Here is a 12,983-nt window from a genome sequence, read left to right as displayed (position 1 = left end):
CACCTAATATACTTCCGGCCACATAATCACTTGATCTTTTCTGTCCGTTCAATGCCTAATGTTTGGGGCCTGTACTCCACTGGCCTGCAATAAAATTGTTATCCACTGACCTCCTAATACACTTCCAGACTCATAATCACTTGTTCTGTTCTGTCAGGTGAATGCATAATTTTTGGGGCCTATGCCTACAGTAAAATTGTTATGCACTGACTGCCTAATATACCTCGAGCCACAAAATCACTTGTTCTCTTCTGTCAGGTGAATGCCAATTTTTTAGGGCCCGTACTCCACTGGCCTGCAGTAAAATTGTTATCCACTGAGCGCCTAATATACTTTCAGCCACATAATCACTTGATCTTTTCTGTCAGGTGAATGCCTAATTATAGTGATCTGTACTCCACTGGCCTACAGCAAAATTGTTATGCACTGACCGTCTAATATACCTCCAGCCACATAATCACTTGTTCTTTAGGCCTGTACTTTCGTGGCCTAAAATAAAACATTTCTAGGCTCCAGCAGGGCACATTTTTGTTTCCCTTTAAGACACATAAAAATGGCCCCTGATTAAAGAACATTTGTGGGAATTTTTGCCAATGATCCCCCTCTGGTATGTCACTGTCCATGTTGTCGGACTATTTGCCCACTTCTAGTAAGTATTTGGTGGCTGCAAATGTGACCTAAACTGCACCACTAACTTCAGAACAGACAGAGTGACATGACAGCAGGCTTTTCTTAAACTCATATTTTTAGGCTTACATGGCAGAACAGACCGATGGGCTGTTGGTGCCACTGAGCCTCAAGTCTGACCTAGTGGTATGCATCAACAGGCAAAATCTCGTAGCAGCTCTGGGCCTAGCTGGTTTAATGCACATCCTTTGCCTGATGCATGTGCTGAATTTGGTGGTGCAGAGGTTCCTGAAAAATTCCCCCAAGATGTCAGAGCTGCTGCAGAAAGTGTGTACCATCTGTGCGCGCTTTTCACCCTGCTGCTTGCCTGTCTGCACTGCAGCGTAACTTAAGCCTTCATTCACCGCCTAATATGCGACATACCCACAAGGTGGAACTCCACCTTGCACATGCTGAAGAAACTGTGTGAGCAGTAGCAGACAATAGTGGAGTTTCAGCTGCAGCATGCATGGGTGAGTCACTCTGCGGAACAACACCACCAATGAGTGGGCCTCCATGCGAAACGTATGTGCCAGGTTGCGCTGTTTCGAGCACTCCACCAACATGGCTAGCACTGATGATGCCGTCATCAGCATTACTATCCTACTTCTATGCCTCCTTGAAAAAACGCTTCTGGTGGTGATTGAAGATGTGGCACTGGAGGAAGAGGAGGAGGAACAGGGATCATTCCCACAGTTATCAGGCCAGTTGACAACAGTTGGCTCGGAGGGTAGGTTCCTGCAACAACAGTGGCCAGCTATAGAACTGTCCAGCCAGGGCACATTTTTGGAAGATGAGGATGATGATGATGATGGTGAGGAGGAGGAACCATGTTCACAGCAGGGTGGCACCCATATCAGCTCTTGGGCATCAGTGGAGCATGGCTGGAGGGAAACAGAGGACACAGACAATACACCTCCTACTGAGGACAGCTTGTTGTTGCCTCTGGGCAGCCTGGCATACATGAGAGAGTACATGTTGCCTGCACAACGACTATCAAGTTACCCTGATTGTTACCAGTTCTGATTACTGGGTGGCCACCCAGCTTAATCCCTGCTACAAGGACAATGTATCATCCTTACTTTTGTCACTGGAGCATGACGGAAGATGCGTCTGATATAAACACATGCTGGTAGATGCTTTACTGAATGCATTCCCATCTGACAGTGAGGGCTTAGTGAAAGCACCAGGTGGAGGAGGAGGAAGTCGCCAACACAGCTGGGGCTCCGGCACCACCTCAGAAGGGAGGAAGGGAGGGTTAGCAAGTCCAAAATCTGGAAAAGCTTTGTCAGCACGCCACCACATCCAGCAGGGAGCAGCATTTCAGCAACATAGTGAAACAGTACATGTGCACACGTCTGCATGTACTGACTGATGGGTCTGCCCCATTTAACTTCAGGGTCTCCAAATTAGACACATAACCTGAGCTTGTCCTTTACGCCTTGGAGGTGCTGGCCTGCCCTGCGGCAAGTGTATTATCCAAATGTGTGTTTAGCACAGCAGGGATTGTGATCACAGTACTTGTCCATACCTTGGGCAGAGTAGAGAAATATACCGGCCACACGCAGTCATTGTTATACTCAAACACAGTTTGTTCGATTTGTCATTTCCAATATTTTGTGCCCTGCCCAAATAAGAAATATAGATAGAATTAAAATAAATAAATAAACAACAACACAAAAACAGTGTTGGCTACCTCCTCCACCTCTTCCACCTATATTGCCATGTCTACTTCCTCTTCAACTCGTACCTCCTCCTTCTGACTCAAGACTATTAGCTATATTGGCAGAGTAGAGAAATATACCGGCCGCACCCCAAAAAATAGCTATAGGTCACACACAGAACTAAAAGACAAATAAATAAAAAAAAATGCTAAATACCCCACAAAAACAGTGTTGGCTATCTCCTCCCCCTCTTCCATCTACAATGAGACATTCACTGCCTACTCAACCTCCTACTCCACTTGGACCTCCTGGTTCAGGATGATTAATTTCATTTTTTCCATTCTATGTTATTTTAAGTCATTTCCCTAACCACAATTGTTTGCAGGGCAATTATAGCACTCTTACCCCAAGTTTGCTTTCTTTTGCAGCCCTCTAGCCCTTTCTATGACTATTTTACAGCCATTTTACAGCACTAAAGTTTAGGTCCCCATTGACTTCTATGGGATTTGGGTTTTCTGGTTCGCTCATCCCTATTTATAGCCAATACATTTTAAGAATATTTGTTTTAATTTTTCCACTATACACTATGCTTTGAAAATTAAATACAAACTACTGTCTTCCTAGAACTGCCAGCACACACACACATATATATATATATATATATATATATATATATATATATACAGTACAGACCAAAAGTTTGGACACACCTTCTCATTCAAAGAGTTTTCTTTATTTTCATGACTATGAAAATTGTAGATTCACACTGAAGGCATCAAAACTATGAATTAACACATGTGGAATTATATACATAACAAAAAAGTGTAAAACAACTGAAAATATGTCATAATCTACGTTCTTCAAAGTAGCCACCTTTTGCTTTGATTACTGCTTTGCACACTCTTGGCATTCTCTTGATGAGCTTCAAGAGGTAGTCACCTGAAATGGTTTTCACTTCACATGTGTGCCCTGTCAGGTTTAATAAGTGGGATTTCTTGCCTTATAAGGCTACTTTCACACTAGCGTTCGGGGCTCCGCTTGTGAGTTCCGTTTGAAGGCTCTCACAAGCGGCCCCGAAAGCATCCGTACTGCCCTAATGCATTCTGAGTGGATGTGGATCCGCTCAGAATGCATCAGTCTGGCACCGTTTGTCCTCCGCTCTGCTCAGCAGGCGGACACCCGAACGCTGCTTGCAGAGTTCGGGTGTCCGTCTGGCCGTGCGGAGGCAAACGGATCCGTCCAGACTTACAATGTAAGTCAATGGGGACGGATCCGTTTGAAGTTGACACACTATGGCTCAATTTCAAACTGATCCGTCCGCCATTGACTTTCAATGTAAAGTCTGGACGGATCCGTCTGAGCAACTTTCACACTTAGAATTTTTTCTGAACTATAATGTAGACGGCTCTGTTCTGAACAGATCCCATCGTCTGCATTATAGGAGCGGATCCGTCTGTGCAGACACCAGACGGATCCGCTCTGAACGCAAGTGTGAAAGTAGCCTAAATGGGGTTGGGACCATCAGTTGCGTTATGATAAAGTCAGGTGGATACACAGCTGATAGTCCTACTGAATAGACTGTTAGAATTTGTATTATGGCAAGAAAAAAGCAGCTAAGTAAAGAAAAACGAGTGGTCATCATTACTTTAAGAAATGAAGGTCAGTCAGTCCGAAAAATTGGGAAAACGTTGAAAGTGTCCCCAAGTGCAGTCACAAAAACCATCGAGCGCTACAAAGAAACTGGCTCACATGCAGACCACCCCAGGAAAGGAAGACCAAGAGTCATCTCTGCTGCGGAGGATAAGTTCATTCGAGTCACCAGTGTCATGGTCTTACCTCCTTGCTGTTCTCCTTCGTTTGACATGTGCTGGCGGCCATCTTGGTTTCTGGGTTTCTTGTAGCCTCCCACCCTGCGGCTCCTCCTTCCCACTGGGAGGAGCTGGATGCCTAGCTCATATATATAGGAGGTCTGTGGCTTCAGTTCCCTGCTTGGTCCACCTGTGCTCACATGCTTCTAAGACTGCTGCTGCTTCTGGTTCCTGATCCTGGCTTCGTCTGACTACCCTGCTGATTCCTGATCCTGGCTTCGTCTGACTACCCTGTTGGTTCCTGATCCTGGCTTCATCTGACTACCCTTCTGGTTCCTGATCTCTGGTTTCGCAAGACCCTGCTTCGGTTTAGCCATCCGTTTGGACTTTTGCCTTACAGCTTTATTTTCAATAAAGCCTTCTTATTTCCACTCATCTCTTATTGTACGTCTGGTTCATGGTTCCATGACATTAGGACCAAGCCATGAATTCTGACAGTACAGGGCCATCCTCGCTACCTACACTGGTTGCCAGACTTGATCAGCAGGATCACCTGTTGGGTCGGTTCGCTGTGGCGTTGCAAACCCTGCTTGAACGCACGGCTCATTTAGCTTCCGTTGCCGATGGGTCGGTTGTCGCTCCTGGGCCCGCTCCTACTGCCGCTCCGGTTGTTGCGCCAGAGTCTACCCCGACACCTGTTGCTGCGCCTGCGGTGTTTCGGGGTATGACCGGTTCTGCCCCCCTTCCACAGCGCTTTGGGGGAGAGCCAACTCAGTGCCGAGGTTTCCTTAACCAGGTGGGCATTTACTTCGAGTTGCTGCCACATGCCTTTCCTACTGAGAGATCAAAGGTGGGCTTCTTGATCTCGCTGCTCTCGGACAAGGCCTTGGCCTGGGCCAGCCCTTTATGGGAGAACAACAATCCGGTGGTTGCCGAGTTTTCCGGTTTTGTTGCTTCTCTTCGGAAGGTATTCGATGTGCCGGCTCGTGCTGCCTCTGCTGCGAAGCTCCTTATGTCCATCAGACAGGGTTCACGATCCGTAGCTGAATACGCCATTGAGTTTCGTACCCTGGCAGCAGAGGTGGGCTGGAATAATGAGGCTCTGGTCGCTGCTTTCTCTCATGGTCTCTCGGATGCCTTGAAGGATGAGGTTGCAGCTAAGGACCTACCTGTGGAGCTCGAGTCTCTTATTTCTTTCCTGATTTTGATTGACACCAGACTCAGGGAGAGACCTTCCTTTCAGGAGAGCCTGCGGAGGCCTTCTAACAGATTGGCGCCTACGTTTGCTGTCCCACCCGTGCCTCCCTCTCCTCCCACGCCTCCTGGGGATGACTTGTCTGGGGGGGAACCCATGCAGCTGGGGTTTGCTCGCCTGTCCGAGGGGGAGAGGGTACTCCGGAGACGCGAGGGCCGATGCATGTACTGTGGTCTCAGTGGGCATTTTCGGTTGGCATGCCCGAACTGTCCGGGAAACGCTCGCACCTGAGATCCTGTCGGGGGCAGATCTTGGGTGGAGTCTCCTCGTCCCCGGTTTCCCGTGTTGACAAACCACTGATTACTGTTGTCCTCTCCTGGGTCGGGGGCTCGGTGACGACCCAGGCGTTGGTGGACTCTGGTGCTGGTGGTTTGTTCATTGATAGTGTGTTCGCTGCCGCCAATTCCATTCCTCTGCAGCCTCGAGGTTCCCCACTGGCTCTTGAGGCGATAGACGGCAGACCCCTTCTGCCGCCACACGTGACTCATGAGACCCTTCCAGTGGGGATGGCCATTGGTGCCGTTCACAGTGAGTCGGTCTGTCTCCAGGTTATTTCGTCTCCACACTACTCGGTGGTCTTGGGGTACCCCTGGCTCCAGAAGCATAATCCGACTTTCGATTGGAAATCGGCCGAGATCCTCTCGTGGTCACCGCAGTGTGGGGCTAGTTGCATCCATGGGCCTGTCAAGTTGCTGTGTACTTCCTCGGACTCTCTGTTGCCTCCTGAATACGAGGAGTACCGGGATGTATTCGATAAGGTGCGTGCGGTTGCCCTACCTCCGCACCGCCCATACGATTGTGCCATAGAGTTACAATCTGGTGCCGTTCCTCCTCGTGGCAAAGTCTATCCACTGTCGGTAGCGGAGAATGAGGCCATGGAGGAGTACGTGAGGGAGGCGCTTTCACGCGGACACATTCGCAAATCCTCGTCCCCGGCAGGGGCTGGATTTTTCTTTGTGAAAAAGAAGGGCGGTGAGTTGAGGCCTTGCATCGATTACAGGGGTCTCAATCGCATCACGATCAAGAACGCTTACCCGATACCCTTGATTTCCGAGCTGTTCGATCGCCTCAAAGGGGCCACGGTCTTTACCAAACTCGACCTGAGGGCGGCATATAACCTGGTAAGGATCAAGGCGGGCGATGAGTGGAAGACCGCGTTTAACACCAGGACCGGTCATTATGAATCCTTGGTTATGCCCTTTGGGTTGTGCAATGCGCCCGCAGTCTTCCAGGAATTCATCAACGATGTTTTCCGTGACCTGTTGCAGCAGTGTGTGGTGGTCTATTTGGATGACATCTTGGTATATTCTGAATCCATGGAGGCCCACATTCTGGATGTCAGACGAGTGTTGCAACGGTTACGAGAGAACAAGCTGTTCGGTAAGCTTGAGAAATGCGAATTTCACCGATCCCAGGTAACCTTCTTAGGTTACATCATTTCCGCTGAGGGGTTCTCCATGGATCCTGAGAAGGTTTCGGCTGTCTTACAGTGGCCCCAGCCCAGTGGTCTTCGTGCCCTGCAGCGCTTTTTGGGCTTCGCCAATTATTATCGGAAGTTCATCAGGGACTTTTCCATGCTAGCCAAGCCTCTCACGGATCTGACCAGGAAGGGCAGTAATCCCCAGGTCTGGCCGCCCGAGGCCATCCGAGCTTTTGAGGCTCTAAAGTCCGCCTTTGTGTCGGCTCCGATTCTGTCGCATCCCAACCCTGGGTTGCCGTTTGTCCTCGAGGTGGACGCGTCTGAGACGGGAGTAGGCGCCCTCCTGTCTCAGCGTAGAACACCAGAGGGTCCTCTGCTTCCTTGTGGGTTTTACTCCCGGAAACTGTCTTCCGCGGAGTGCAACTATCAGATTGGTGACAGGGAGTTATTGGCCATCGTGCAGGCCCTTAAAGAATGGAGGCACTTGCTCGAGGGCTCGGTGGTTCCGGTTCTCATCCTGACGGACCACAAGAATCTGACCTACCTCTCTGAGGCCAAGAGATTGACACCACGTCAGGCCAGATGGGCTCTGTTCTTGTCACGTTTTAATTACGTGGTCTCCTACCTACCCGGTTCCAAGAACATCAGAGCGGATGCCTTATCACGGCAGTACTCCGAGCTGTCCGGGGAGGAGTCGATTCCGACTTCGGTCATACCTCCGAATCAGATCCTGGCCGCCATTCGCACCAGCCTGACCTCTCCCCTGGGTGAGCAGATTTTGGCGGCTCAATCTGGTGCTCCCTCTGGGAGACCCAACGGCAGGTGTTTTGTGCCTGAGGAGTTGTGCACTCGGTTGTTGCGAACCTACCATAACTCCAAGGCCGCGGGGCATCCTGGAAAGAATCAGCTGTCCTGGGCTGTTTCACGTCTGTTCTGGTGGCCTTCTCTACGTTCCGACATCGCCGCATATGTAGCGGCATGCTCCGTTTGTGCCCAGAGTAAGTCCCCTCGGCACCTTCCGTTGGGCCTTTTGCAACCCATAGCCACCGGGGAGCGTCCATGGTCACACCTGGGGATGGATTTCATTGTGGACCTCCCTGCATCCCGAGGCCATACGGTCATTCTCATGATAGTGGATCGGTTTTCCAAAATGTGCCACTGTGTACCTCTCAAGAAGTTACCCTCTGCACAAGAGTTGGCCTCGATTTTTGCCAGGGAGGTCTTCCGGTTGCACGGTTTGCCCAAGGAGATTGTGTCGGATCGGGGGAGTCAGTTTGTGTCCAGGTTCTGGCGCGCCTTTTGCTCCCAGTTGGGGATTCATCTCTCTTTCTCATCGGCCTACCACCCTCAGTCCAATGGGGCCGCAGAACGATCCAATCAGGCCTTGGAGCAATTCCTTCGTTGCTATGTCTCCGATCACCAAGACAATTGGGTTGACCTCCTGCCTTGGGCTGAGTTTGCCAGGAACACGGCGGTGAACTCTTCCTCTGGGACATCTCCCTTCATGGCCAATTATGGGTTCCAACCTGCCGTGTTACCGGAGGTATTCTCTCCCCAGGATATTCCGGCTGTGGAGGATCACCTTTCCGTCCTACGTGCTTCTTGGGTACAGATCCAGAGGTCCCTTGAGGTCTCTGCGCAGCGCCAGAGACTCCAGGCTGATCGCAGACGAGCGCCCGCTCCTTCCTACCAGGTCGGAGACCGCGTATGGTTGTCCACCCGCAACCTCAACCTTCGAGTGCCCACTCCCAAGCTGGCGCCTCGCTTTGTTGGTCCCTTCCGAGTGCTTCGCAGGGTAAACCCGGTAGCCTATGCCCTTGCGCTTCCTCCTGGCATGCGGATCTCCAACGTGTTTCATGTCTCCCTGTTGAAGCCACTGGTGTGTAATCGTTTCACTTCCTCGATTCCTCGGCCTCGTCCGGTCCAAGTGGGCAATCGTGAGGAGTATGAGGTGAGCAATATCCTGGACTCACGCCTGGTCCGCGGCCGGGTGCAGTTTTTGGTCCATTGGCGTGGTTATGGTCCAGAGGAGCGTTCCTGGGTTCCCTCCGCAGATGTCCATGCTCCTGCCTTGCTCCGAGCCTTCCACGCACGCTTCCCTCAGAAACCGTTCCTTACTCCGCGGAGGAGGGGCCCTTGAGGGGGAGGTACTGTCATGGTCTTACCTCCTTGCTGTTCTCCTTCGTTTGACATGTGCTGGCGGCCATCTTGGTTTCTGGGTTTCTTGTAGCCTCCCACCCTGCGGCTCCTCCTTCCCACTGGGAGGAGCTGGATGCCTAGCTCATATATATAGGAGGTCTGTGGCTTCAGTTCCCTGCTTGGTCCACCTGTGCTCACATGCTTCTAAGACTGCTGCTGCTTCTGGTTCCTGATCCTGGCTTCGTCTGACTACCCTGCTGATTCCTGATCCTGGCTTCGTCTGACTACCCTGTTGGTTCCTGATCCTGGCTTCATCTGACTACCCTTCTGGTTCCTGATCTCTGGTTTCGCAAGACCCTGCTTCGGTTTAGCCATCCGTTTGGACTTTTGCCTTACAGCTTTATTTTCAATAAAGCCTTCTTATTTCCAGTCATCTCTTGTTGTACGTCTGGTTCATGGTTCCATGACAACCAGCCTCAGAAATCGCAGGTTAACAGCAGCTCAGATTAGAGACCAGGTCAATGCCACACAGAGTTCTAGCAGCAGACACATCTCTAGAACTACTGTTAAGAGGAGACTGTGTCAATCAGGCCTACATGGTAGAATATCTGCTAGGAAACCACTGCTAAGGACAGGCAACAAGCAGAAGAGACTTGTTTGGGCTAAAGAACACAAGGAATGGACATTAGACCAGTGGAAATTTGAGATCTTTGGTTCCAACCACTGTGTCTTTGTGCCACACAGAAAAGGTGAACGGATGGACTCTACATGCCTGGTTCCCACCGTGAAGCATGGAGGAGGAGGTGTGATGGTGTGGGGGGTGCTTTGCTGGTGACACTGTTGGGGATTTTTTCAAAATTGAAGGCATACTGAACCAGCATGGCTACCACAGCATCTTGCAGCGGCATGCTATTCCATCCGGTTTGCGATTAGTTGGACCATCATTTATTTTTCAACAAGACAATGACCCCAAACACACCTCCAGGCTGTGTAAGGGCTATTTTACCATGAAGGAGAGTGATGGGGTGCTGTGCCAGATGACCTGGCCTCCACAGTCACCGGACCTGAACCCAATCGAGATGGTTTGGGGTGAGCTGGACCGCAGAGTGAAGGCAAAAGGGCCAACAAGTGCTAAGCATCTCTGGGAACTCCTTCAAGACTGTTGGAAGACCATTTCAGGTGAAGCTCATTAAGAGAATGCCAAGAGTGTGCAAAGCAGTAATCAAAGCAAAAGGCGGCTACTTTGAAGAACCTAGAATATGACATATTTTCAGTTGTTTCACACTTTTTTTGTTATGTATTTAATTCCACATGTGTTAATTCATAGTTTTGATGCCTTCAGTGTGAATCTACAATTTTCATAGTCATGAAAATAAAGAAAACTCTTTGAATGAGGTGTGTCCAAACTTTTGGTCTGTACTGTATATCTGATGTTAGTTTACTGTTGCTGTAAGAGAAAGGTTATAAATGAGTAAAATAGTTGATTAGTAGAATTTGAATGTGTGATAGCTCTATTTTTCTCTTGACAGACCTAAGTAAAGATGCCCTAATTGAGTCACAACATGGGGGCTCCCATTTACCGCTGTGAAAGGTCTGACTGAGAAATTCAGAACCAGCCAAACAAAGGAGGAAGTTAGGAAGTTATTAATTTAATTAACTGTATTCTGGTGATATTGATTGCTACAGTATGTGGCCCATGATTTATTTCCAAGGGCCAAGATCACTCTCAGACTAGCCGTGATTTTTAATTGAATGTTACAACTAACCATTAAAAAATTAAATCCAGCCTGTGATTATTGATTTGTAATTTTTTTTCTATGCGTTACATAGGTTATATCTTCATTTTTTGGTGTTTGTTGTCACCATCATTAAAGAATTTTCCCCAGAAAAAAAGCTGAGAAAAATGCCATTGAGCAATTTAGTTTGGCCACATTGTTAATGTTCTAAAAGAAACAGATGGAGTAACATTCTCAGTTGTCAGGGCGAGGGGATAACTGCACAATTTCAAGCTCTGGACTGGAGCTATATTTTTGCTTGGATGGCATCCCAAACACAAAATGTGGTTTAACTTGGGTTGGTCTTACCTAGTCTTGCAAGTAGTCCTTGAATAATTACCTACATTGCATAAATGTTCCTTTCACTAATATTTATGGAATACTGTTTATGAATAGATAATTCTTTGCTTTGGCTCTGCCTCAATTCACTACCAATCCATTTAGCAGCTATGAAACCACTTTCTTTTGTATTCCACCTTTTTGTTCTGTAAATACATTGAATCAAACAAAGCAAGCTTGCCAACCAGTGTTATTGAATTGTCGGGGGAACACCTTGTGAAAATAGACATTTAACAGAACAGCTTCCTTCTTATTTTACTAATGTGAATTAGAATAGTTTATTTAGTCATCAAGTTTTATTTTTAGCATTTATGTTGATATTATGGGTAACACATTGAAGGAAGATACCATTATTATGTATATAGACAGCACAGTGTCTCTGTGGCTAGCATTGTTGCCTTTTAGCACTTTGCTTTTAGGTTCAAATTCGATTAAAACCAACATCTGAGTTTAATTATATGTTCTCCCCAAGGTTGTTTTGATGTCTTCCAGGTATTCTGGTTCCTCCTACGCTATAAAAAAAATATGGGTAGGTTAAGTGGGAAATTAGCCACAGTATGTCTATGTTTTTGACTGAGATGAGGAAATAAAGGGGCTTTCCTCATTTGAGCAAATGGCATTTATCATGTAGACAAAGTTAATACAAGGCACTTACTAATGTATTGTGATTTTCCATATTTCCTCCTTTGCTGAATTCATTAATTTTTCCATCACATTATACACTGCTCAGATCCAGAGGTTATGCCCACCGTGCAATCCAGGAAAAAATGTCAGCCTATGCGCACTACCTCGGTCCCAGCCACCAAACAGGCTGGCATCTTTTCCTATGTTGTGCAAACATGGTCACTATCTTATTAAAAAGGTTGTCCACGCCTTTACAAGTGATGGCCTATCCTCAGGATAGGCCATCACTACCTGACCAGAACAGCTCATCGGCAACACCCTGTACACCTGCCAATCAGCTGTTCTGCAGTAGCTCTGGCCCAACTCTGTCTGGTGTGCGCTGGATGGAGCTGGTTACTGCAGTGTTATTCCCATTGAAGTGAATAGGAGCATGTTGAGTTAACCAACTCCATCCACTGAACAAATGGACTTAGCTTAGGCTACTTTCACACTCCCGTTTCTGGGTCCGCCTGTGAGATCCGTTTCAAGGCTCTCACAAGCGGCCCAAAACGGATCAGTTCAGCCCCAATGCATTCTGAATGGATAAGGATCCATTCAGAATGCATCAGTTTGGCTCCGTTCCGCCTCCATTCCGTTCTCGAGGTGGACACCAAAATGCTGCTTGCAGCGTTTTGGTGTCCTCCTGGCCATGCGGAGCCAAACGGATCCGTCCTGACCTACAATGTAAGTTAATGGGGACGGATCCGTTTACATTGACACAATATGGTACAATTGTAAACAGATCCATCCCCCATTGACTTTCAATGTAAGTCAGGACGGATCCATTTGACATACAATTAGACTTAGACTTTTTTTTACAGAGTTTTGCAGACGGATCCGTACCGAACGGATACAAGCATTTGCATTATAGGTGCCGATTCATCTGTGCAGATACCAGACGCAGGTGTGAAAGTAGCCTTAGCTATGTAGTCCTAGTCCCAACTTCCAGTGATAGAGCAACTACAGAACAGCTCATTGTTGCCGATCATCAGCTATTCTGATCAGACAGTGATTTCCTGTCTTGGCGATAGGCCAACTCTTGTAAAGGAGTGGACAACACATTTAATTGCAGTACTACATAAGTAGTACTGCTGACACTGATTTCGGGATCGCTAATTAAAATCTTGATACTACCCTGCTGTACTGCCACAAATCTTTGTTGTAATACATTGACAAGAATCCAAAGACTCCATTTAAAGGGAATCTGTCATAATGATCTTGAACTATTATCTGCAGTAATACATGAGTAACACT

General features: G+C 48.0%; 1 protein-coding gene across 3 annotated transcripts in view; it reads left to right on the top strand.

The window, feature by feature from the left end:
• Positions 1–12,983, top strand: part of LOC122928036 (solute carrier family 23 member 2-like) — a 368,046-nt gene that overhangs the window by 294,150 nt on the left and 60,913 nt on the right. Inside the window, exon 11 of one of the 3 annotated variants that reach the window (XM_044280500.1) lies at positions 10,482–10,929. The exons of the other annotated variants lie outside the window; for them this stretch is intronic. Coding sequence (XP_044136435.1) covers positions 10,482–10,540 — 59 coding nt within the window. The 3' untranslated portion in view covers positions 10,541–10,929. Of the gene's footprint in view, positions 1–10,481; positions 10,930–12,983 lie in introns of those variants that run through there. 3 annotated transcript variants of the gene reach the window in all.

The sequence above is a fragment of the Bufo gargarizans genome, chromosome 2 (genome assembly GCF_014858855.1).
Source record: "Bufo gargarizans isolate SCDJY-AF-19 chromosome 2, ASM1485885v1, whole genome shotgun sequence".
In the NCBI taxonomy this organism is placed as follows: domain Eukaryota; kingdom Metazoa; phylum Chordata; class Amphibia; order Anura; family Bufonidae; genus Bufo; species Bufo gargarizans.
Note: the sequence above shows the minus strand (reverse complement) of the source record. Positions and strands in the feature narration are given on the sequence as shown.